The sequence below is a fragment of the Trichechus manatus genome, unplaced genomic scaffold, assembly GCF_000243295.1.
Source record: "Trichechus manatus latirostris isolate Lorelei unplaced genomic scaffold, TriManLat1.0 scaffold00006, whole genome shotgun sequence".
In the NCBI taxonomy this organism is placed as follows: domain Eukaryota; kingdom Metazoa; phylum Chordata; class Mammalia; order Sirenia; family Trichechidae; genus Trichechus; species Trichechus manatus.
In genome coordinates this window covers 25103125-25127553 of record NW_004443942.1, presented here as the reverse complement: position 1 = coordinate 25127553, position 24429 = coordinate 25103125, and the positions used below count along the sequence as shown (strand labels likewise).

At 39.1% G+C, this 24429-nt stretch overlaps 1 protein-coding gene and 1 pseudogene across 2 annotated transcripts in view; one reads left to right on the top strand and one right to left on the bottom strand.

Moving 5' to 3' along the window:
- The window catches only part of FBXO3 (F-box protein 3), a 47469-nt gene that overhangs the window by 21636 nt on the left and 1404 nt on the right, over window positions 1-24429 (top strand). Inside the window, exons 4-11 of one of the 2 annotated variants that reach the window (XR_002825215.1) lie at window positions 3923-4037; window positions 5631-5835; window positions 6964-7009; window positions 8242-8326; window positions 9174-9296; window positions 14358-14473; window positions 15727-15917; window positions 16588-16777. Coding sequence is in view for 1 of the 2 variants with exons in the window: in XM_004369775.2 (XP_004369832.1) it covers window positions 3923-4037; window positions 5631-5835; window positions 6964-7009; window positions 8242-8326; window positions 9174-9296; window positions 14358-14473; window positions 15727-15917 (881 nt within the window). In the remaining variant the exon portion in view is untranslated. The remainder of the gene's footprint in view (window positions 1-3922; window positions 4038-5630; window positions 5836-6963; window positions 7010-8241; window positions 8327-9173; window positions 9297-14357; window positions 14474-15726; window positions 15918-16587; window positions 16778-24429) is intronic. The other variant, XM_004369775.2, reaches the window with a different exon arrangement.
- LOC105756532 (acyl-CoA dehydrogenase family member 11 pseudogene) lies at window positions 9417-14351 on the bottom strand (annotated as a pseudogene).

Sequence of the window (24429 nt, the reverse complement as noted above, 5' to 3'; positions counted from 1 at the left end):
ACAGGCATAAGGGGTCCAAGGACTTTGAATGCCTTTCACCTGTGCATAGACCTGTGAGGGCCCATTTCAACAGCGTAGGCCCTCATTAGCACAGTAGAACAGGGTATATACCTGAAGCCTAACTTCACTGTATCAGCTATATGGTGGAGAGGCAGGTTCGTGACGTTTGACGCCTGTCTGCACATTAAGCAGGGTCCTCACCTACCTACATCAGGGGCCTGAGGACTGATGGCTCCACCCATGCCACCTAGCCACCTGGGACAGGGGTCCAAGAATAAGTGGTGCCTCCCAGTCCTTACAGCCAACAGCATTGGGTGCCCCTAGCCCAGCTGCAAAACCCACCCACCTACATACCATAGGGAACAGGGACACGCTTTCCTCCCAGACATGTAGGGGTAGCCATCAGCTCCCTTCCTTGCTCAGCACATGACCCCCTACTGCAGACAGATACCTGTGCCTACTCCAGTCACTCCTGCCCGGCTAGGACTGTAGGTGAGAGCCTGTGCCACACACTTGGTGACCAACTATCTGAACACCTGAGCTGAATCCATACAAGAAAAGTAAACAGACTCCTGGGCTCACATACCTAGTAACAGATCTAACCACCTGGTGACAGGACATTAGAACTTCAAAGGCGCCAATAGCGAAACTAGCTCACACGAGCAGCCTATTCCGGCATATCACAACATAACAGAGATGGTGCAGATGGTGAGAAGCAGCAGCAGACAGATGGCAGCAGGAGAACCAGGAGATCAGCGCAAGACAGCACTGGAACCGACCCACAGAGCAGAGAGCTGAGAGCCTTTGTCAGGAGGCCTCCTGGTGGAGTAGGATGCCTCCGAGCACTTGTCAGTGGAGTTAGGTTTCCTGACCCACAGAGCAAGAGAGCTGAATGCCTTCCGACCGCAGTTTACTGGCGGAGTGGTGTGCTTCCAGGCACTTATCGGTGGAACTACAGAGCTTTGAAACATTTGGCCCAGCAGGGCAGAGGCAATGAAGCCTGAGGGGCCAAGAGGCCAAGGAACCAGAAAGCAGAAGCTGAAGAGACAAGAAACACAGGAAGCAGAGTTACCTCAGTGTCAAAGGGTATGGCCACAACCTCTGGGATTTCAAAGGGTGGAGCCATGGCCTTTGGTGTTTCTAAGGGTGGAGTTGCCACTCAGATGGACTAGGAGAATGGTGTGCCCAAAGCTGAGGGAGCAGAATTGCTGTGCCAGTGGGCCTGAAAGGCAGAGCTGAAACCCAGGGCTGAGGGGCCTCCACTCAGAATCCGGAGAGTGTGGCCAATACCTAGAGTCTGGAGGGCAGGGCCATTGTGCAATGGTCTCAGAGAACAGGATTATTTTCAAACCTTGAGGGCTAATGTAATGTGTTCTGCTGACTTGCTGGGTGCCTGTTATCCCTTCTTTCTCTCCAGTTTCTTCCATTTGTAATGGAAATGTCTAGCTTGTGCCTGTTTCACCGTTGTTCTTTGGAAGCACAGATACCTTGTATTCTAGATTTCACAGATGAAGAACAATGTTTGGATTTTGGATTTGGAGTTGATTTCAGACTTTTGCTATGATATGATGGAGTGAATGTGTTTTACATGTGGCAAGGACATGAGTTTTTAGGGGCCAAAGGGTGGAATATCATGGATTGAATTGTGTCCACCAAAAGCATGTGTTATCAATTTGGCTAGGCCATGATTCCCAGTATTGTATGATTGTCCACCATTTTGTCATCTGCTGTGATTTTCCTATGTGTTGTAAATCTTATCTCTATGATGTTAATGAAATGGAATTAGTGGCAGTTCTGTTAATGAGGCAGGACTCAGTCTACAAGATTGGATTGTGTCTTAAGCATATCTCTTGAGATAGAAAAGAGAAGCGAGCAGAGAGACATGGGTATCTCATACCGCCAAGAAACAAGAGCCAGGAGAATAGCACGTCCTTTGGACCCAGGGTCCCTGTACTAAGAAGCTCCTAGTCCAGGGGAAGATGGATGACAAGGACCTTCCTCCAGAGCCAACAGAGAGAGAAAGCCTTTCCCTAGAGCTGACACCCTGAATTTGGACTTCAGCCTACTAGACTGTGAGAGAATAAATGTCTTGTTTGTTGAAGCCATCCGCTTGTGGTATTTCTGTTATAGCAGCACTAGGTAACTAAGACATATGCATTCTCTGTTTCCTTTCCTTTGGGGATTCTGATACATGTATCTAAGGCCTTTGCACTATGTTCCATATGTGTCTTACACTCTTTTTTTTGTATTTTTCCATCCTTTTTTATCTTCTGACCGAGCTGCCAGTTCATAATTCCTTCTTCAATTTTAAACCTCTAAATTGCTGTTAAACTCCTCTGATGTGTTCTTAATTTTTCCCATTGTATTCCTCAGCTTGGAGTCCCTGGGTGATGTAAATGTTTAAGCACTTGACTACTAACTGTAAAGTTGGCGGCTTGAATCCATACAGAGGTGCCTAGGAAGAAAGTTCTGGCGTTCTACTTCTGAAGGGTCACAGCCTTGAAAACCTTATGGAGCACAGTTCGACTCTGCAATACTTGGGGTCACCATGAGTCGAAATTGATAGCAACTGGTTTTATTGGTTATTCCTCAGCGCTAAGATTTCCATTTGATTTATTTTCATAGTTTCTGTTTCTTTGCTGAAAGTTTCTTGTCATTTAATTAGTTGAATATATCAGTCATAGTTATTTTAAAGTCCATTTTTGCTAAATCCAGTATCTGGTTGTATTGTGGTTTTGGTTCTCTGTCTTTTCTGTTGCTGTTTAGTCAGATCTTGTCTTTACGTAGGCCTGCCCAGTTTTTTTGGTTTATTGCTGGATGTAATTTGAGTTTCTGGATAGTGTTATTTTCTTCTAGAGATTTGCTTTTGACCGGCTGCTAGTCAATGGGCAGATCACCTTTATCCAATTAGGGTTTGGTATTTATTGGAAGTTGAGCTTTAGTCCTTATAAGGGCTAGTCTATTTTCAGTTCACCTTTAATTCTAGGAAGTGGCTTCTCAGGATCCCAGCCAAAAAGCCTCAGGTTTTACCTGGTCCCTTTCTCCTTTGTGGACCCTGTACTCCAAGCTTTTACCTTCCAGCCCTGTATTACTGCTGAAAACTATGCTCAGTTTCTCGGCTCTTCAGCCTCATGTTTGCTTGCAGCATCTGCAGTTGCCTCAAAGACGAGGTTGCTGCGAATGCTGGACTACCCTCTCTTAGTTTCCTTCTTCTGAACCCAGCCATTCTCATTGCCTTGGTAGTTCTGCAAACACTTTAAACCATTTTTTCGTTATTGTTGTTCAGCTTCTCTAGTTGTTTTCAGCAGGATTGGTGGCTCTTGGGCCTGGTGGGCCATTGCTGGAAGTGGATCTTTTCTCTTGGTATTAATTGCTTCCTGCTTTTTAAAGCTAGAGTATATGCAAGGTTACAAACATGCAAAATAGAATGCAGGTTAACAGCCCCCTCACAGTATGAACCTACACCTTATGTCCTATAGTTTACATTATGAGGCTACATTAAGACTCTTGAGCAGCATCAGTGTAGAGAATTTCTGGATGCCACTGGTTTGTTTTAATAAACAAAGAAGCATGAGTATATCAGATTTAGGAAAATAAGACCTAATGTAAAGTTTGCCTTAAAATGTAAAAAACATTATTGTGGAACTCATTGGTGCCCATCTTTCCATACTTAGTGCCAGTGTTCTCGCTCTTGAGAGGAAACCAAGGAATTTGCTTCCTCAGTGCTTCAAATGGCAAAATCAATCTAAAAAGATACAATGTTTCTCTGAATTTTCTATTCATTTTCCTTATTTTGGCAGTACATTTTGTACAGGATTCACTTGCTCTAAGATTGTTTCATTGGTTAGCAGATAGATGATATTTCTTCTTAGACTTAATCCTTATTGTTTCTTCACAATTAGTTTTTTTTGTGTATTTGCAGAGGGTGCTCGAGAGGAAGACCTAGATGCTGTGGAAGCGCAGATTGGTTGCAAGCTTCCTGATGATTATCGATGTTCGTATCGTATCCACAATGGGCAGAAGTTAGTGGTTCCTGGGTAAGATGGTCCTAGCTTTGGTTATTTTAATGATGCAAGTTAATTTCTAGAATGAAAGTAAGCAATTGTATTTGTAATTACCCTTAACAGATTGAAGGAGTATGGGAATTCCCTCTTCCTTTTTATAGCAACCAATAAGACAGAAATATGTAGCTTGAGTTTGATTTTACCAAAATAAATATGTCTCTTGAAAGCATCATTTCTACCAACACATTCTTATGGTTAAAGTGAAGTCTGCTTGGAGATGAAGGCTGTGGACGTAGAATAGATGTGTACGGGAGGGTATGTTAACTAAAACTGTTGAGAGCCCTTGCAGTGTTAGTTAGGTGAGGTAAATTGTTTTGGGGAGCTTGATGCAGATTCTCTGTATCATATACATTAAAAGCAATATTCTGATCAGAACAGCATACATTAAAGTAAAGAAGGTAGAGTTTTGTCACATTCCAGCACAGCCTATAATTGAATGGTCTCTTTTAACTCACCTTTAAAAGATAAAGTATTCATTGTGAAACCTTTTGATAAAAGCAGACCCTGCAGTTAGCTGTCAGATTTGCTCACAGTTTTAAAAGTTGAAAGTACCTTTTGTACTTTTATAAAATTAAGCTATTTGAGAGACATTGCATTTGTGAAATGCTAATAAGAATTTAGGGAGAACTTTGCATTGTTCTTATTGGTACCTGGTGTCCCTTTATGTGTGAAGAATCCTGTGGGGATCTGTTATCACTTCAGATCAGAGTTAAGTGAGTACAGAGTATCCTAGAGGTCATAATATTGAGATCACAAGGTAGTATTCAGAAATCAAGTATGGGTATCGTCAGAACTAGAAGTCAGTTAGGACTAGATAAGCCTAAGTTGTTGACTTTTTTTCCCCCTAGTCTATTTTCCCATTGAACTGAAACTTGATAAAGTTGAAAAATTGTCATATTTCAAGAATAAATAGGAGAGAACTTTGATAAAAGAGTTGCTCGAAGCTGACTTAGAAAACAGGTCGTGAATTTCAGCCGAGGGATTTTTACGTATACATAGCCGAAGCAGTGAGACTTAGGATAGGAATCTTGTAAGGACCAGGTAGATCTTGAGACCTGTGTTACTGTTATATATATGCAGTGAGGTTAGTTTAAACCCCAGACATTCATGATTTATGAAAATTTGGACAAGGTTTAGGCTGATTTATATTTATACTACCTGGTATAGATAGGGTAAGGTAAAGGTTGTGTCAAAATAAAGGTTTCAGAGAGAATTTATCCTTTTAAATATTAAATTAATCATACCCACCTATATGGCAAAACATATCAAGCTAGATTCTTTTATATACTTGAAAGCAATAAAACTATTTCTTTTTAAAAGGGCTGGAATTTAGACTTTTAATTTAAATCAACATCTTATTTCCACTCAGAAGAGTTTAGATTTAATATCTAGAAATTGTAGTATTTGTGCTATTCCTGGTTTAGAATAGGCATATTGATCAGTACTTACAAAGTTGCCATTGTGAAATTATTGTTCATCAAATCAATAAAATTGTTATTTTTCAAAGTCACAGCTGTTTGTTTGGCACGACAATCTATTAAACGTTTGAGTCTGTATTCTCTTCAGGTTGTTGGGAAGTATGGCACTGTCTAATCACTATCGGTCTGAGGATTTGCTAGATGTTGATACAGCTGCCGGAGGATTCCAGCAGAGACAGGGACTGAAATATTGTCTCCCTTTAACTTTTTGCATACATACTGGTTTGAGCCAATACATAGCAGTGGAAGCTGCAGAAGGCCGAAACAAAAATGAAGTTTTCTACCAGTGTCCAGTAAGTAGGAACTGTGGTCAAATGTGGCATTGAGATATGTTCTGATGATTGTGTAATATGTGTGCATTAGATATTTTCAGCATGTAGTGTTAGGTGTAAAGCATTATGCAATTTATCACAGACCTATCTAACTAGAGGGCTAATATTCTGACATGGCATAAAATGCCAGAAGAAAATTTTACCAATGGACAAGTAATGCGAACTATAGTATATACAGAGAAAAAGCCGTTATTTGTGTTAAAAAATTTTAAGTTTAAGGAAAACTAATGGGGAGCCTTTTGTTGAAGTAATTAATTGTATTATACTTTTCTACATTTTTTAAAAGTTAGGTTTTGAACATCCTTTGATTCCACGCTCTGAGTACAGTAAAAACTTAAACTCTTTTCAGTAGGTATTTGAGTTGTCTAAAAATATACTCTTTTATAGGAGATGTTTATTACAATTGTAGTGTGACAACAGAAAATATCACAGTATTTGATTTCATTCTTTTTTCTTCAGCTGTTCTCAGTAATTTCTCAGTTACAGAGCCTCTGCCTTCATTTTGCCTAGAAGTGAACTTTTGACTCAAAAGAGGATTATAGGATAGAAAGTGGTTTTTATAGTTACCTGAGACAAGTATCTCCATATAACATTTTAAATATGTAAAGAGCCTACATAGCTTTTTTTTTTTCTCCCCCTAAGCATTTTAACATCTTGTATCTCATTTTTTACTTCACACGTCTTTAAGTTTGGCAGGGTGGTGGCTAGTCTCTTCATTTACTGAGAGGTGACTAACCTGGAATTGTTCAGGTCCCTTGACTCTGAATCCAAAGCTTTTTCTTCAAGGATAATAGGCCATGTATCTTCTTACCTTAACTTCCTAATTGTTTTCATGAAGGATAATTTCTTAGTTCATTATAACAGTTAATTCTATTTAGCATTTTAACTATTATTCTAAAGGCTTTATAGTGAGAGTCCAGATAAAGAAAGCAGAAGAGGAGGAACTGAAAAGTGTGAGGAATGTCTGAGAATTGGTTGGAGCACTTATTTTTATCTGTTTTGCCCTGTCTCGAAGGATACAGGTAAAGAACACTGAGAAATTAAGTAAGATGTACTTTTATCAGTTATAACATTCTTTTTCTCACCTAGGACCAAATGGCTCGGAATCCAGCTGCTATTGACATGTTTATCATTGGTAAGAGAAAGAAAAGTCTTTTCCTTTTTTCCTCCTCCTCAAAAAAATTAAATTAGTAAAAAACTTTTACAGTTACTTGAGCAGCTGGCAATTTTATTCTTGGACTTCTTAAGGCTTGTTACTGATAAAATAATACACCTCAGCTCCCATTAGAACAGCACTTGTATTTTGTTTGAATTTGGTTTTTATTTGGGAAAAAAGCCATGCCCTGTACAATCGTATGCTCTTAGGACTCTGATGTAGAACAGTAAAATGTATAGAATCACCATGAAAGGGTATATGGTCCCTTAACATGCACATGTATTTTCTGTCTATCAGATTAATGTATACTCTGGAGATGGAGATATGTAAAACAACTTTATACTTTCTCTTTTGAGGCCAATGCTATAGTAAGATACTGTTATGTCATATTAGAGACCTCGGAAGCAGCAGTCTTCAGAGACCAGTATAAGCTGTGTGCTTCATAAACTCGCTAACACATCTCATTTTTCTTGGTCTTAAAAGGGTATTTCTTATAGGTTTTGAAGAACCCTTCCATTTGTATGCAAGTGCAGCTTACCCCTTTGTTATTCATTCAATCTTGTTTTGCTTAGATTTTGCTCACTTAAGAGAAGCTTCCTGACTCCCCATTCTACTTGTAAAGGCATCACCGGCACATATTAAACATCCCCGTATATTGATAGTAAAGGTGCCTCGCAGGTAGGGGGTCTCTTAAATTCTATCTCCTAATTGGAACCTTGAAAAGAATAGTAATTCCCTACTATGGCTTGTGCCAGGTTTGTGGTATACTACAAGAAGACCTCACCCTCGCAAGCTATGAAAAGCTTTTAAGCTTAGGCCTAAGTTTTCAGCTCACCCTAATTTATGTGAGCTCCTCCTCCTTGGTTTCCATTGAGTCCCTTCTGACTTATGGTGACTCCATATGTGTCAGAGTAGAACGGCACTCCCCATAGTGTTTTCAATGGCTGGTTTTTCAGAAGTAGATCACCAGGCCTTTCTTCCAAGGCATCTCTGGGTGGATTCAAACCTCCAAACTTTTGTTTCGTAGCTGAATCCCAAGGGAATAATGTAGATAGAATTGAGAACAGAAATTGACCTGATAAAAGACTAGTAGAATTATATCTAGAAATGTTTCCAGGTTTGGTTTTACATCTTAAGCAGAGAGAAATTATAAATTGTGTCCTGTATTTTACAAAAACGATCTTTCTTCTTTTTTCCATTCTTGTTTCTAGGTGCTACTTTTACGGACTGGTTTACTTCTTATGTCAACAATGTTGTGTCAGGTGGCTTCCCTATCATCAGAGACCAAATTTTCAGGTATTTCAGTCGGGGCTTTTTAGATTGGGATGATTGTAAATCAGAAAAAAGTCCCATATCATAAGGTGAAATTTCCCAAGAGAGATAATAATAACAGAACCTAACATTATCTTAAGTCTCACTATCATATCCTCACGTTAAAGCCAAAATGCCCAAACATTTGAACAACAAATATTTTTCTTATTTTGAAGAATCAAGAGAAAAAAAAAAAACAAACAGATTTTGATTTAGAAGCTGTGGCTTTATAGTAGCTACATAGTTTATTTTGCAGGGGATTCTGTGTGCCAATTAGTAGATTTACTCTGAATAGCAAGTTGGTAACTATTAACTCCTGGTAAAAATTATTATCTCCAAATAGAACATTTAGGTATTGTAGATAGTATTAGAGGTAAGTTAATTCACAACGGCTGGATTTGCAGAAACGATAGATTGATTTATACATTGTAGTTCTCTAGGAGCAATATACGAACCCTTTTTTTTTTTTTTTTTCTGGTCAGAGCCACAATTTATAGGGTGTAGGTGGGTTTTCAGATGTCACAAAAGTTTCCTTAGCTCTGAAAACCAACTATTTTAGTTTCCAAACTAATTCCTGATCTATTATTTGAACCATTGATCACTGAACCTCAGACTGCTGTCATTACTGATCCAGAGTTGCCGAAGTTTTCTAGTTATAACTACTACTTTTCTTCTAAGCTCAATAGGACTATACCTGTAAGGTCCAAAACATAATTTAATGTGATTTAAATTTTTGATTTTAAAGTATAAGCTATTTTGCATTGTATACTTAAATCTTTTATAGAATTGAAATTAGTTGATTAAAAATTTAAAAATGTTTTTAATTACCTAGATATGTTCATGATCCAGAGTGTGTAGCAACAACTGGGGATATTACAGTTTCAGTTTCCACATCATTTCTGCCAGAACTTAGCTCTGTACATCCTCCCCACTATTTCTTCACATACCGAATCAGGTGAGAATTTTAAATGGGGTCATCTTTCAGTTAATCATGGGATATAGCTCATGGGTATGTTGATTTTGCCCCATTTGACATATGTGAAACACATTTTGAAAGGCAGCTTCTTGCTGAAGTTTGGAGGAAGGTGGTTAACAGAATTTTTTATAATATAGTATTTGTGAGTACCTTGAGTTTACATTACTCTCTAACTTGTTTAAGTCATTTATTGCAAATGTTCTGTGTATAAAGCATTGTGCCAGGTACAGTATACAGGTACAGTTAAAGCTGTGTATGAGTTATAATGTATTCTAGAAGCTATCAAGTTGCTCAAGATAAAGGCATTTTAAATTTTATCTGGCTTATATTCAACTAAAAATCTAGTAAATATTTATTAAATGCTTCCTGCATGTTAAACATGGTTTTTTAAGCATTGGATTTGGTTAAAAACCAATATTTTTAATTCTCTTTAATGAGAAGTTCTCTGTGCTGTGACACAAAGGTAACTCATTGTCTTAAAGGATTAAACATACTTAAAACATTTTTATATATTTTATAATATGTTATATATGTATATATTATAAAATATGCATACACTCATTTATACAGTGTTTTAGTGTTGTGGACTTACCAGGAAGCATGCTAAGATTTTGATATTGTATACTTATCATGATGCAGCCTAGAAATATCTCTGATATGTCTAGTCCCAGATGTATAGATGTTTGTTGTTTTAATTGTATAATTTAGGTTCTGCCTAGGACTGAGATAGGAGTTCCGGTGGCACAGTGGTTAAGTGCTGAGCTGCTAACTGAAACGTTGGCAGTTCTAACTCACCAGCGTCTCCGTGGGAGAATGATGTAGCAGTCTGCTTCTGTAAAGATTACAGCCTTGGAAACCCTAGGGGGCAGTTCTATTCTGTCCTATAGGGTCACTATGAGTCGGAATCAACTCGACGGCAATGTTTTTTGTTTTTGGCTACGACTGAGATATGCTTAAAATAAAAATACTTACATGTGCTTATAGGGTACTTAAAATAAGAGATGACAGATTCCTATAGAAAGGGAGATAACAGTACTGGGAAACAGAATCAAGGTGTAATCCCAGTAACTGAATGGTGGCATTTTGCTGTGAGCTTTCTAGCAGCTAATGGAAAAAAGGGAAATGGGTTGTATAACCTTGTAATGAAAGAATGGCTATCAATTCCTTTTTTTTTTAATTAATAATATATTTTATTTAACCAAATATATCCAAAATATTGTCTTTGCAACATGTAGTCAATGTAAAAAGGTATTAATGATATATTTTATATTTTTTTCATACTAAGTCTTCAAAATTTGGCATTTCTTAATTTGGGTGCTAAATTTTCATTTAAAATATTTGCTTTGTATTTAGATTTCATAAAAGTTAGTTGAAAAAGCAGACTAATGTTCCCAGCTTATTCCAAGCATACTTAAAAGTTTTCCACTGAGTCGAATATCTTGTTTAAATTTATTAAAATTTTTAAAACTTCAGTTCCTGTCTCACTTGTCACATTTCAAGTGCCCAAGAGCCTCATGGGGCTAATGGCTACTGTATTGGACTTTGCTGATTTTAGACAGCCACAGGATGTTTACAGGTGTTTACTATTAATAGAATTGCATTCGGAGTGGACTGTCTTTAAACTCAAAGCTGTATAACTTTTTGTGGCTTAGACTGTCCAACTAATCTCATCAACATTTTTATAACAAATTTAAATTATGCTTAATTAAATTTTCTCACAATATGCCATGTTTTCTAGTAAACTTTATACCATGTTCAGATTTCATGCATGAATGTTTCCTGTTGAATTATAAAGAGGCTTATAATGATATGAATTCTAAAGCAACCCATTAGTCATGCTTCCTTCTCCAGTGCAAACATCTATTAAAATACTTAACTTTCTCCAGTTGGTTTACAGTGTTAAATCAACCCCTAAAACCAGTATCCAAAAAGAAGTCCCACTGTAATTTTACAATGCAGTGATTAAATATTGCTTGAGTATTACACAGAACAATTCCTGAAAATCAAAAAGTGAAGATATTTTTATGCCTGTGCTGTAGTGCTCTAGTTGTTTTCATGATCTCTTTACAGTTTAGTGTTTAAAAAAATAAATGTTAAACTATTTAAGTACTAGCCTGAATGACAACAGCTGTGGAATTTCCTGTTTAAATCTATGAAACCCATTGATCAAAATTGATGCTAAAATCAATTCCAAAAGTGAGTAATTAACACTATTTTCAAGTTGCTCGAAAAATATAATGCATTTCAAATGTTGGAACTGGTTAAGTTTGTGTAAAGGAGAGTTTCTGCCAGCAATATGCGGTATTACCCACCCAACATTTCGGCCGTCAGCCCTTTGGCTTCATTGAGCCCATCTACAAAGTACAAAGTTCGGATTAGGGCATACATGCTAGCCAGAGGGTAGTCCTGGGAAACACCTGCACCTCCGCACACTTGGATCGCTCAGTGAACTTGCAGACTGCTCAAGGGGAAGCCACTTTGATCACTGCAGTCTCCTCCTTAGGGCAGGCACTGCCCAGAGTGTCGATGCTGTGTGCGGCTTTCAGGGTCAACAAGGGGATCTGGTCGATGGCAGCGTGGCTTTCAGCAATCCAGCAGGCCACGGCCTCGTGTGCATATAGTTTCTTCTTAAAGGCCACCCTTTGTGTTGCACGTTCACGCATGATCTGTAAAACACGTTCAGCCAAACCTGCTGTCTTCTGTGGTGGATTCTGCCAGGTCCAAGGCAGCCTTGGGCAATTTCAAATCCCCTTCCTTCACCTAGTATTAAATTGGTGACAGGAATTCGGCACTTAATTAAAATGGATCCCAAAATGTCCTCCACGCAAACTATCCATGTAGCCAAAAACCAACAAAGGTCTTATTACTTCTACTCCAGGTGTATTGATAGGAGCAAGAATCATGCTGTGTTTGTGTCTGGACTCAGGAGAATTTTCAGTTCTTCCCATACCAATTGCAGTTTTGCATGTTGGACTTCGAACTCCATTGCTCCACCATTTCTTACCGTTAATTATATAGCTATTGTCATCTTGTTGGATGCTACATTCAGTATCCGTGGCATCGCTTGAAGCTTCACTGGGCTCTGCCTTGAAAAAGAGGCTCAAGCCACTGCTTCTTCTATTCCTCACTTCCATATAGGTGCAGCACCTCCGTGTTCCCTGTGTCTGGAGCTTGGCAGTTAAAGACATCTGGAGCCAAAAAGCATTTTCCTGTTTCTTCAGCAATCAAGGCATAGTCCACCTGGCTGAGACCACTTACAGCTGGCAAAAACAAGTTCCAGAGGCCCTCTGCTTTGGCCATTGTCTTGACTTTATCAATCCCTAAAGGTTTTCTCCACTTATCCACAGAATTTCCATTTTGAACATGGAACTCAATTACATCCTTTTAGCCGGAAGGATTTGTTGTTTCATGAAATGCTTCACCGTAGTAAGAACTTCTTGGCCTGTCCTAGTTTGTACAAACAAATGTCCAGTAGCATCAATCTGTGGCAGTACAGTACTAAAAGTTCTTTTTGAGAGTTATAATCTCGTTTCTGCCAGAGGTTTCACAATATTGGCAAACAAAAAGCTATTGTCAGATGAATTATTTCCCAGAAGTTATCTACTGTAGACTCCCTGTGCTATTCCAGCCATTTTAAAATATGAAAGAGCCAGAAAGAAGTTCCACTTAGGAAGAACAGAATTAATTCTCCTGTGGTGGCAATATATTGAAATCAGTTCTTCCATTGATGGTATCCCTGTATTTTCTTGAAAATAAGAACTATGATTTATCATTGGAACTGTCCCTCACCAAACGTAGAGCAGGGAAAGATGAGCTAAGTCTGACAAAGGATGACCAATGATTTAAAGCTCCCAATCCAGTACTGCTATAACTCTGTTCTCTTTAGGGTGGAAAACTATGTTATCTAGTTTGAAATCTCTATGAATCAAGCTTTCTTCATTGTCATTATCTGGCAAGTTTTTCATTAGCCAGTCAGATAGCTGGCTTATGGCAGGGATGTCCTGATGAGCTGCGGCTTGATATTGCTTTGTCCAGGTTGATACTTGTCTTTTGTAGTACCCAGCTTCTCTACCATATCCCTCCAGCTGCAATGACTGTACATCAAGGAATGTAATAGAGCCAAGGTTTCAATCCTGGCCACGTATATGGCCAAGCGCTCTGTCGGGCTAACTCTAGGGATTGTGAAATCACAAAACTTTCTCCCTTGCACGTGTTCCATCACATAAAATTCTGTTCCAGTAATAGAAGCATCTCTGCAGTACAGTAAAGGTCTGGGAACAGGGAATCCAATTGAATATAAGGGTTTCTGGACTTCAGATTCTCTATAAATCTTATGTGCTTTAGAAAGAAGTGAGCCCAGTAGTTTTTTCCTGAGTACATATTGTTGAATGCCTTTCTGGAGTTTTAAAAGGTTGGATTGGACTGTCCTAATCTGTATTGGGCAACTGACAGCATGGTCTCTGGCTTGGCTAAAAAGACCAGCAAGCGCTGGCTTAGGTAGTCCTCCAGAGACCTGCAGTCAGATTTATGCTGGGACAGCACTTCAGCCATTTCAGGCTCCCGGGAGGCAAGGCCTCAGTGACCGCCACTGCCAAAGGCCACATAGACGTGGAATCTGCTGGTCTGGAGTGCCCAGAACCTTCTGGCCAGGGGAGTGCCACTCTGCAGCCATGGGCCTATCAGTTCTTTAGAAGTTTTTCATGGCACTATATTCTAGAAAGAGTTTGTCATGATCTTTATTTGAACAGGCAAAGATTATTGTCACCATTGTGTTTGTAAATTTTTATGTTGCCCTTTGTATTGTTGATCCTCACTGAAAGTCGAGTGCACAAAATGAAGTGAAAGCATTTTTGTGGGGGATCAGGCTGATTAGGCCAATATTTCTGAGAACTTACAGGAATAGATGATTAACATAGGCTTTGGGTTTGGATTTCTTAATCTCCTTTGGCAATTCCTCGCATAGTGTTAGCCTGAATACTGTAAAAGAAAACAAAACACAGAGGCCAGATTTGTGTTTCACCACCCCCCTCTCTTCTCCAGGATTGAAATGTCAAAGGATGCACTTCCTGAGAAGGCTTGTCAATTGGACAGTCGCTATTGGAGAATAACAAATGCTAAAGGTGATGTAGAAGAAGTTCAAGGACCTGGAGTGGTCGGTATGTAACCCAAGATTTAGGCTTATACATCAGTTGCTTCTAAGAAATTTTAGAGAGTACATGGGTGACACTTAGCTTTGAGAATGCATGATGCAATTAATGGATAAGACTGCATCTTTTTAGTAGCTAGAGTCTGCGGTGTGATAGATAATAGATTCCAGGCATCTCCTAACTACAGTAAATATTGCTTAATGAATATAATGTATGAAGTCATTATCCTATGAGTTTACTCCCTTAACCATTAACTTTCCTAAAATTATAGCAAACACAATTATTCAAAGATTGATTTTGCATTCTGTAGATCACCTAGGTTCCTTGCTTTTCTTCTTGTGTTCTTTATTTTCTTTATCGGGTTAATTACTTATTATCATATTCTGTAGAGTTAAAAGGCGTAGGGCAGAAAGAAAATAAATTTCATGTTGGTCACCTTTATAAAAAGTTTGGAGGTAAATGTCAAAATTAATAGCATAGATTTTTATTGCTTGTAGATTTCAATCGTTAGCTCTAGTTACCATTGACGTTCAGATTTTTAAAATTATGATTATCTTAAGTTTTTGAACCCTCAGATTTTTCAGTTTTTGAGTATGCGCTGCCAGAAAATAATATAATATTTAAGCTGTGTACTTCTGTTATCAGTCCTAAGCATACATAGCGTTCAGTCTAAATTAAAGTTGTTCTAATCCATTGCCATGAATAGATTCATGTTCTACATGTTTATGTAATAATTTGAGGATCTAGTGCTAAGGAATTTTATTAAAGCTTTATTCTTTTCTTGTCATTTGGTTTGTTGAACTTCCCTTTACGATTGCTGTATTGTCTGGGCTGGATGTTTAGATGAATATTCATAGCTTTATGTTTTAGTCTCTTGCTACTTTTAAACACTTAGATTACCCTTATCTCTTTGAACTAATGTCTGTGACATTTTTTATTATCCATGTCTGAAAGATGGTGTCTTCACTGCCTCAAAACATTTTGAAAAATAAAATGTGCCCTTTTTTATTTTTACTAAATTTTCCCCCTGCATTGTTGAAAATTTGAGGAATACCAAAAAAAGTAAAGAGGAATAAAATTACTCACTCATAATCCCATCACTGTTAACATTTTTTTTAAATTTACTGTTATAAAATTCCTTTTTTGTAATAGGGCACATACTTTTATATAGTTTCCGTAATCTTGTAGAGGACATTCCTTATTTGATGGAATGAAAAACTGAATTTTATACTTTGGTTTAATTGTTACTATTGTCTCTACAGGTGAATTTCCGATCATCAGCCCAGGTCGGGTATATGAATACACAAGTTGTACCACATTCTCTACAACATCAGGATATATGGAAGGATATTATACCTTCCACTTTCTTTACTTTAAAGACAAGATCTTTAATGTTGCTATTCCCCGATTCCATATGGCATGTCCGACATTTAGGGTGTCTATAGCCCGATTGGTAAGTTAAGTTTTCCTCTGGAAGCTGATTTACATGACTTTGTAGGATTACCTCTACAGAGGGTCTTTGTTGATTGGGCAGACAAGTGGTTTATAAATGGTGTTCCAGAGAACACTGGAGGTTCTCAGGAAGTATCTTGGGGGACCATGTGACTATGTTGGAGGAGGTGAACAAATAAGCCAGGCTCCATACTCTTCAACCAGAGCAACTCTATTTTTTTTTTTTTTTTAAAGAATCGGCTTCATTTCCACTGTTTCAAAAACTGCTCTGTAGTATAAGAAACACTACGCTAGACCAGTTAGAATCAGATCTCTTTTATTTCGTTAAGAAAACAATTTCTTGCAGTGTCTTCACTTGCTAAAACTCAAAATTTAGTAAAATAACATAAATATCCTGTGGAGATCATTACAAAGATGATCTAATGGGTAGACTTGTACTTTTAGCAGTCTGTCCCTGGGTTCATTTCTTACGTAGGTATATTTTTAAATCCTCATTTTTAGGGTTACCTTGTGACAGGTACAGCAGTAAACTTCAGTCTGTTTTATATATATATATAATTTATTTTATTTCTGTTGTTGAGAAGCAAACCCTAATCTTATGAGCAATAAAATTTTTAAAATTATGAAGCTTTGGTTATACAATAGAGGTAAAACATGACTTTTATATTTAGAATGTAATTGAGAAGTAGACGTTGAATGTTTGGAAAATGCCCTCTGGCTCCTGGGATGACCCTTATGGATGGGTCTAAACTAAGTCTGGGAAGATGGACATGATATTAATCTGACTCAGAGCTGACACATTCCCAACTCCAGTGTGGACAGAGGATGATGATGATGAATCTTTAGGCCATTATGCTTGTGGTATGTCTGGGTTCGAAAACGGAAGCTTAGCTTCCCTCTCAGTGGAGGAATGCTTTCTACTGTATATATCCAGTACTGGAAAATTATCTACTTCCTATAACAGTCCTCCATTTTTGACTAGCCCTAACTGTTAAAAAAATTGTTTCTTCTATTGAACCAAAATTCACCTCTCTCTAACTTTGTCTGTTGGTTTAAACCAGGGGTCAACAAAGTATGGCCCACTGGCCAAATCCAGCCTGCTGGCTGCTTGGGTAAATAAAGTTTTATTGTAACATACCACGCCCATTTGTTCTTTCCTGCTACAATAGCAAAGTTGAGTAGTTGTAACACAATGTAATTGACCACAAAGCCAAAAATATTTACTATCTGGCCCTTATAGGAAAACTTTGCCAACACCTGGTTTAGATCATTTTGCTATCTGTGCAGAATAAGCATAGTCCTTCTTTCACTTGATAGCCCTTTCATTTTTTGAAGATCTGTACCAAGCGTCTTTCCATTGACTTCTCAGCTATAGCTGAATACCTAATTACTTATATTGTTCCTGTTTCCTAGACTCTGGTCACTCTTGTTAGATATGTTTCAGTTTATCAGTGTCTGTCCCTCTAAAACCATGTTGCTCCGACATGAACATAATGTTGTACCTGAGGTCTGACTAGTACAGAACTCAGGGGAATGTTCTTCCTTGATGTGTTTGTATTAATGTGACCTTGAATTCACTTTTTTTGGTAGTCAGGATATTCTTTGGTTTATGTTGACTTTGCTATCTAGTAAGCCCAATGTGATTTTTTTGCCCTTGCTAAAAGCAAACCAAACCCGTTGCCATGGAGTCATTCTGACTCATAGCAACCCTGTAGGACAGAGTAGAACTGCCCCATAGGGTTTCCAAGGCTGTGATCTTTGTAGAAGCAGACTGCCACATCTTTCTCCCGTGGAGCAGCTGGTGGATTCAAACCGCCAACCTTTCGGTTAGCAGCCAAGCCCGTAACCACTGCATCACTGGGTGTCTTAGTCATCTAGTGCTGCTGTAACAGATACCACAGGTGGATGGCTTTAACAAAGAGAATTTTATTTCCTTACAGTAAAGTAGGCTAGAAGTCCAAATTCAGGGCATCAGCTCCAGGGGAAGGCTTTCTCTCTCTGTCAGCCTTCTCATCAATCTTTCCCCCGACTAGGAGCTTTTCCGCGCAGGGACCCCAGATCCAAAGGATGCACTCTACTCCTGGCATTGTTTTTTTGATGATATGAAGTCCCCAACTCTCTGCTTGCTTCCGTTTCCTTTTATCTCTTGTAAGATAAAAGGTGGTTGTCTTAGATATCTAGTACTGCTATAACAGAAGTACCACAAGTAGATGGCTTTAACAAAGAGAAATTTATTCTCTAACAGTCCGGTAGGCTACAAGTCCAAATTCAAGGCATCAGTTCCAAGAGAACGCCTTCTCTGTCAGCTCTGGAGGAAGATCCATGTCATCAATCTTCCCTTGGTCTGGGAGCTTCTCTGCGCAGGAACCTCAGGTCCAAATGACCCACTCTGCTCCAGGCTCTGCTTTCTTGGTGGTAGGAGGTTCCCATGTGTCTCTGCTCGTTTCTCTCTTTTATATCTCAAAAGAGATTGGTTTAAGACACTCTCCAATCTTGTAGACCTCATCAGTATAACCTCATCATAGTGATAGAGTTTACAACACATAAGGAAATCACATCAGATTTACAAAATGGTACACAGTCATACAATACTGGGAATCATGACCCAGCCAAGTTGACAGATATTTTTGAGGGACACAATTCAATCCATGACAGTGGTGCAGGCCACACCCCAGGGAAACTCCCTTTACATTGAATCAGGGAAGTGACCTTAGTAAGGATGTTACAATCCCACCCTAATCCTCTTTAACATAAAATTACAATCACAAAATGGAGGACAGCCACACCATACTGGGAATCATGGCCTAGCCAAATTGATACACACATTTTTGGGGGGACATAATTTAATCCACGACACCAAGGCTCCTTTCTCCCCCACAGAGACTGCTGTCTTGCCAGGTTTTATCCCTCCTGAATTTGTAAAGTCCTGAACTCAGATTTAAAAAATACTCAACTGAACTTTTTTTCATGCATTCAACATGTGCTTATTGACCATTTCATTATCTTCTGTGATGTGTCTCTTCAAATTTTTTGCCTGTTTAAAAATTGGGTTAATTGTCTTATTATTGTATTTTAAATCCTTTAAATATTCTAGATACATGTCCTCTATCAAATGTATGTGTTGTGAAGATTTTCTCCAGTCTGTACCTTGGCTTTTCGTTTTCTTAATGGTATCTTTTGAAGAACATAAGTTTTTAATTTTGATGAGTCTAATATATCAATTTTTGCTTTTATAGTTAGGACTTTTTATGTCCTATCTAAGAAATCCTTACCCACCCTAAGGTCACAAGACATTCTCCTATGCTTTCTTTTGAACAGTTGTATAGTTTTAGCTTTTTCATTTAGGTCCATGATATCATTGATGTTAAATTTTTTTGTGTTGAAAAGACTATCCTTTCCTGAATTTAATTACTTCAGTATTTTTGTTGTAAATCAATTGACCATGTATGTGTGGATCTACTTTGGGACTCTGTTTTGTTACGTTGATCTGTATGTCGATCCTTACACAAATGCCATCCTGTTTTGTTTACTATAACTTTATAGTAAGCCTTGAAATGAGATGGTGCAAGACCTACAACTTTTTTCTTCTTTTTTGAAATTGTTCTGACTATTCTAGATCTTTTGCTTTTCCATATAAATTTTATAATCAGCTGGTTAGTGTCTACCCCACAAAAAACCTACTCAGAGATTTTTTTTTTTTTTTTTTTTTTTTTGAGTATACAGTCTAGTTTATATTCTAGCCCTGAAATAGTCAAAAAAAAATCTGGAGTTATGGCCCAGGAATTTGTATTTTTTTAACATTTTATTCAAATATTTAACTTGATTTTTTTCCCCTTTGCCCACAAGTTCCCTCTGCAAGAAATACTCTTTCTCTAACCCTTCCCTTGAAAAACCCGGGCTTTGAACCGGTTCTTCCTGGATCAGTCACAGCCAATGAAGCAAAACTGGCACAGACCTGAATTTTTTAAATTTGGGTTAACCAGAAAATAACCAGAACAGGAAAAATTACGGGTTGAGGCCCTGCTAGAAACCTAATCTCACTCTTAGAAAACAAGGGCAGCGTACACGATGCGTAGTAACCAGATTTCTTGCCTGTGGGATTTTGAGCAGAATCAGAACTAGTGATGCCCTAACAAAGCTTATTAAGAAAATGTTCTGCATCCTACTTTGGTGAGTGGCGTCTGGGGTTTTAAAAGCTTGCAAGCAGCCATCTAAGATGCATCAATTGGTCCCAACCACCTGGAGTAAAGCAGAATGAAGAACACCAAAGACACAAGGAAAGTATTAGCCGAAGAGACAGAAAGGGCCACATAAACCAGAGACTTCATCAGCCTGAGACTGGAAGAACTAGCTAGTGCCCAGCTACCACCAATGACTGCCCTGACAGGGAACACAACAGAGAGTCCCTGATGGAGCAGGAGAAAGATGGGGTGCAGAACTCAAATTCTAGTAAGAAGACCAGACTTAATGGTCTGACTGAGACTGGAGGTACCCTGGAAAGTATGGCCCCTGGATTCTCTTATCAGCCCAGAACTGAAACAATTTCCAAGGCCAACTCTTTAGACAGGGATTGGACTGGACTGTGGGACATAAAATGATACTCGTGAGGAGTGTGCCTCTTAGCTCAAGTAGATACAAGAGACCAAAGGGGAGGCTTCTGTCCAAGGTGAGATGGGAAGCCAGAGAGGGTTAGGAACCGGTTGAATGGACATGGGGAATCAGGGACGGAAAGGAGGAGTGTGCTGTCGCAGAATGGGGTGGGCAATTAGGGTCACATAACTGTATAAAATTTTGTATGGGAGACTAACTTGAAATGTAAACTTCATTTAGACTACAACAGTGAAAAGAAAAGAAATAGTCATGCCCTGCTCAAAGATGGTTGCTAACCACGCTGCTTTGAATGTGTGTCACTCTCCAGAGTCCTGCCAATAATCCAGTCTCATGCACCACTCTCCTGAAAGGGCTCACTACGCTTCTTCCAAGTCTCCCATTCTAGCGCTTCAACCAGTAATTTTTCCTGTTCCGGTTATCTTTCCGGATCACCCAAATTGTAAAAATTCGGGTCTGTTCCAGTTTTGCTTTGTCGGCCATGACTGAACTGGTGCAAACCAGTTCAAAGCCCTGTGAAAATCTCCTACTTGTTTTTTTTTTTTCCCTCCTAGTCAGTTGCCTTTTTTTTTTTTTTTCCTCCCCACTTCTTTTTTTTTTTAAGCATTAACTTTCCATTCCTCCCTCCCCTCAGCCCCTGGTAACCACTAACCTACTCTTGTCTCTATGCATTTGTCTATCCTAGAATTTCATATAATGGGTAGGTTAAGATCTTATTTGAAGGAAGAGTCCCCAGCTAAAAAGTATGGCAACAGTTTTGTTATGGCATATAAAATGGATATCCAGATATATTTTATTAGGAGGCAGGAATTAAAAGCATTGCCACTACTGTTCTACTCAGAGGCTACCAAAACCCAAACCAAACACATTGCCGTTGAGTCGATTCTGACTCATAGTGACCCCTATACCAATAGTAGTTACATTGAAATGAGGTATCTTTATAGTAGGAGCTGAATAAAAATCTGCTAAGCCTCTTGGTAACACTACATAAAAGTTACCAGCAGAGGTCATACCTGATCCATATTTTCAGATTCTCTTTTCTTTAAGCAGAAACCCTGGTGGTATAGTGGTTAAGTGCTATGGCTGCTAACCAAAAGGTCAGCAGTTCGACTCCACCAGGCTCTCCTTGGAAACTCTTTGGGGCAGTTCTGCTCTGTCCTGTAGGGTCACTATGAGTTGGAATCAACTTGATGACAATGGGTTTGGTTTTTCTTTAAGCAGAGCCCTGGTGGTGCAGTGGTTAAGAGCTCGACTGCTAACCAAAACGCTGGCTGTTCGAATCCACCAGTGCTCCTTGGAAACCGTATGGGGCAGTTCTACTCTGTCCTGTAGGGTCGCTGTGAGTTGGGATCAACTCAGCAGCAATGGGTTTGGTTTTTTCTTTAAACATATTGATCATTAAAGAATTGTTATTTACTATAGGGCAGTTCTGCCCTGTCCTATAGAGTCACTATGAGTTGGAATCAACTTGATGGCACACAGCAACAACATCTGTAAGTACAGTGCTCCATTAAAAAAACCATTTGTGTGAGACCAAAAAGTCAACAATTACTCTAAAGCAAAGATGAAAAGATAAGGGTACAGGGAAACTAGAGTACTAAAAATGGAACAACTAGAACACAAAGAGAACGTTGACACATTGTGAAAAATGTAAGAAATATTGAACAATTTCTGTAGTAATTGTCAAATGGGAACCTGATTTGCTGTGTAAACTTCCACCAAAAACACGATAAAATAATTCTTTAAAAAAACAAAAGAATTTCTATTTAATACATTAATATGATAAGTTCAGTAAAACTTATGTTGGGTGGTTAGGAGTAGTCTATTTGCTACTTCGTATGAATTATATACTACTGTTTGAAAACAAGCACTGTATTAATGAAATACATTTACCATTAAAACCATACTGGGCATCTGGGCATTATTTAACGTTTGATACAGAATTCACTCTAGGATCTTGCATCAGCATGTGCATTATGAAAACACATTGCTCAACTTTATGAAAATGTGTATTTCGCATGTCTAGTTGTTTGGATTCTAGATAAACGAGAATTTACATTAAATACTGTGATAGTTAAGATTGTGTGTCAGCTTGGCTGGGCCATGATTCTCAGTGTTTATACGTGATCACTCCCATGATTGAATATACTGTGAGTAGCCAATCAGACAAAAGGGAGTTTCCTTGTGGGTGTGGCCTGCACATGAATATAAGCAGACGTTCCGGCTGTTTGCTCTCTCTGGATCCTGCGGCTGCCTCCTGTCATCCACCTCCGGTTCTTGGGACTTGAGCGGTCAGCTCATCTGCCGAACTTGGGATTCGTCGATCTTCACAGCGTAGTGAGCGGAGCCTTGCTCTCTGACCTGCCGATCTTGGGTTCGTCAACCCCTGCAGCTACATGAATCAGGAGAAACCTTGTGGTCTTGCCTGCTGATCTTGGAATTTGTCGACCTTCACAGCCTGTGAGCGGGAGCCCTGCTCTCCGACCTGCTGATCTTGAGCTCGCCAGCTTCTGCAGCTCTGTGAACTGGGAGAGGCCTCTACCCTGATCCACGGACTTGGGACGTTCTAGCCTCTACAATCGCGTGAGCTGTTTCCTTGATATAAGTCTCTCCCTATATATACTTATACGCTTTACTGGTTTTGCTTCTTTAGAGAACCCAGCCTAAGACATTTGATACTGAGAGTGGTTCTAGAGAAACAAAATTGTAAGGATGAGTTTTCTAAATTGGTTCTCAAGTCTAGTTAGTCTTAAAGATTATGTTGATGACTCTGCTTCCAGCAGGAAAGAGGGCACTGCTAGTCCGTGGCGTGAGGTGGCGATACAAATACGCAAAATATCACCACCAGTAGATCAGGTATTGGTGAAAGGCAAGGCTCAGGGTGAACACACGTGTGATACCTTTCTACAGCTTTGTCAGAATGAGAAGTATAAGGAAGCTGGTTGGTTTGTCCTACTTTCGCTAGACAAACTGGTGAAAGAGATGCGCTCAGGGCTTCAGAGTCAAAGCTCAAGTGCCGCATAAATGACCTCAAGGCTTCCACTTGTGCTTTGAAAGAAAGCCTTATTTCTCGTAGAAACAGAGCTGAAATTGCCGAAAACCAAACCCAGAGTCTTATTGTAAGAGTGGCTGAATTACAACGCCAGCTCAATTACCAACCTTGAAAGTTGTCTGAAGTTAAAGTAAGGGCAATGATTGGGAAGAAATGGGATCCTGAAACTTGGAATGGGGACACATGGGCAGATAATCAGGAAGCTGGGGACACTGAGCCCCTAAATTTCATTGAATCACACCTGCCAGCAGAGCCAGTCCCATCTGAAGAGATTACTTCATGTTTGTCTGCTAAACCACCCTACCCAAAAAACCATTAGCCCCTCCACTCCCATCTAATGAGATTAGCCCTAGCCCAGCTGTCTCTAAAGAGCCCTTGCCTGAGTCATTGCCTGGGGCATTACGTGAGGCAGATACTTTACAAGACAATGCTGAATGTTCTCAGAACAATTCCACACTACCAATTCTGGCTTCTAGGCTTAAGTCCCAGCCAGCCCCAAAAGGTGAAGTACAAAGTGTGACCCAGGAGGAGGTATGCTACACTCCAAAAGAACTACTTGACTTTTAAACAGAAACCTGGGAAATATGTATGGGAATGGCTATTAAGGGTGTGGGATAATGGTGCAAGGAACATAAAGGTGGATCAGTCTGAGTTTATTGATATGGATCCACTAACACAGATTGTTCATTCAGTGTTTGAGCTGGAGAAGTTAGGAGACGATCTAATAGTTTATTTGGTTGAGTTGCTGAAGCATGGATTATGAGGTGGCCTACACTAAATCAAGTTAAAGCACCAGACCTGCCTTGGTATACTGTAGAAGAAGGTATCCAAAGGCTTAGGGAAATTGGCATGC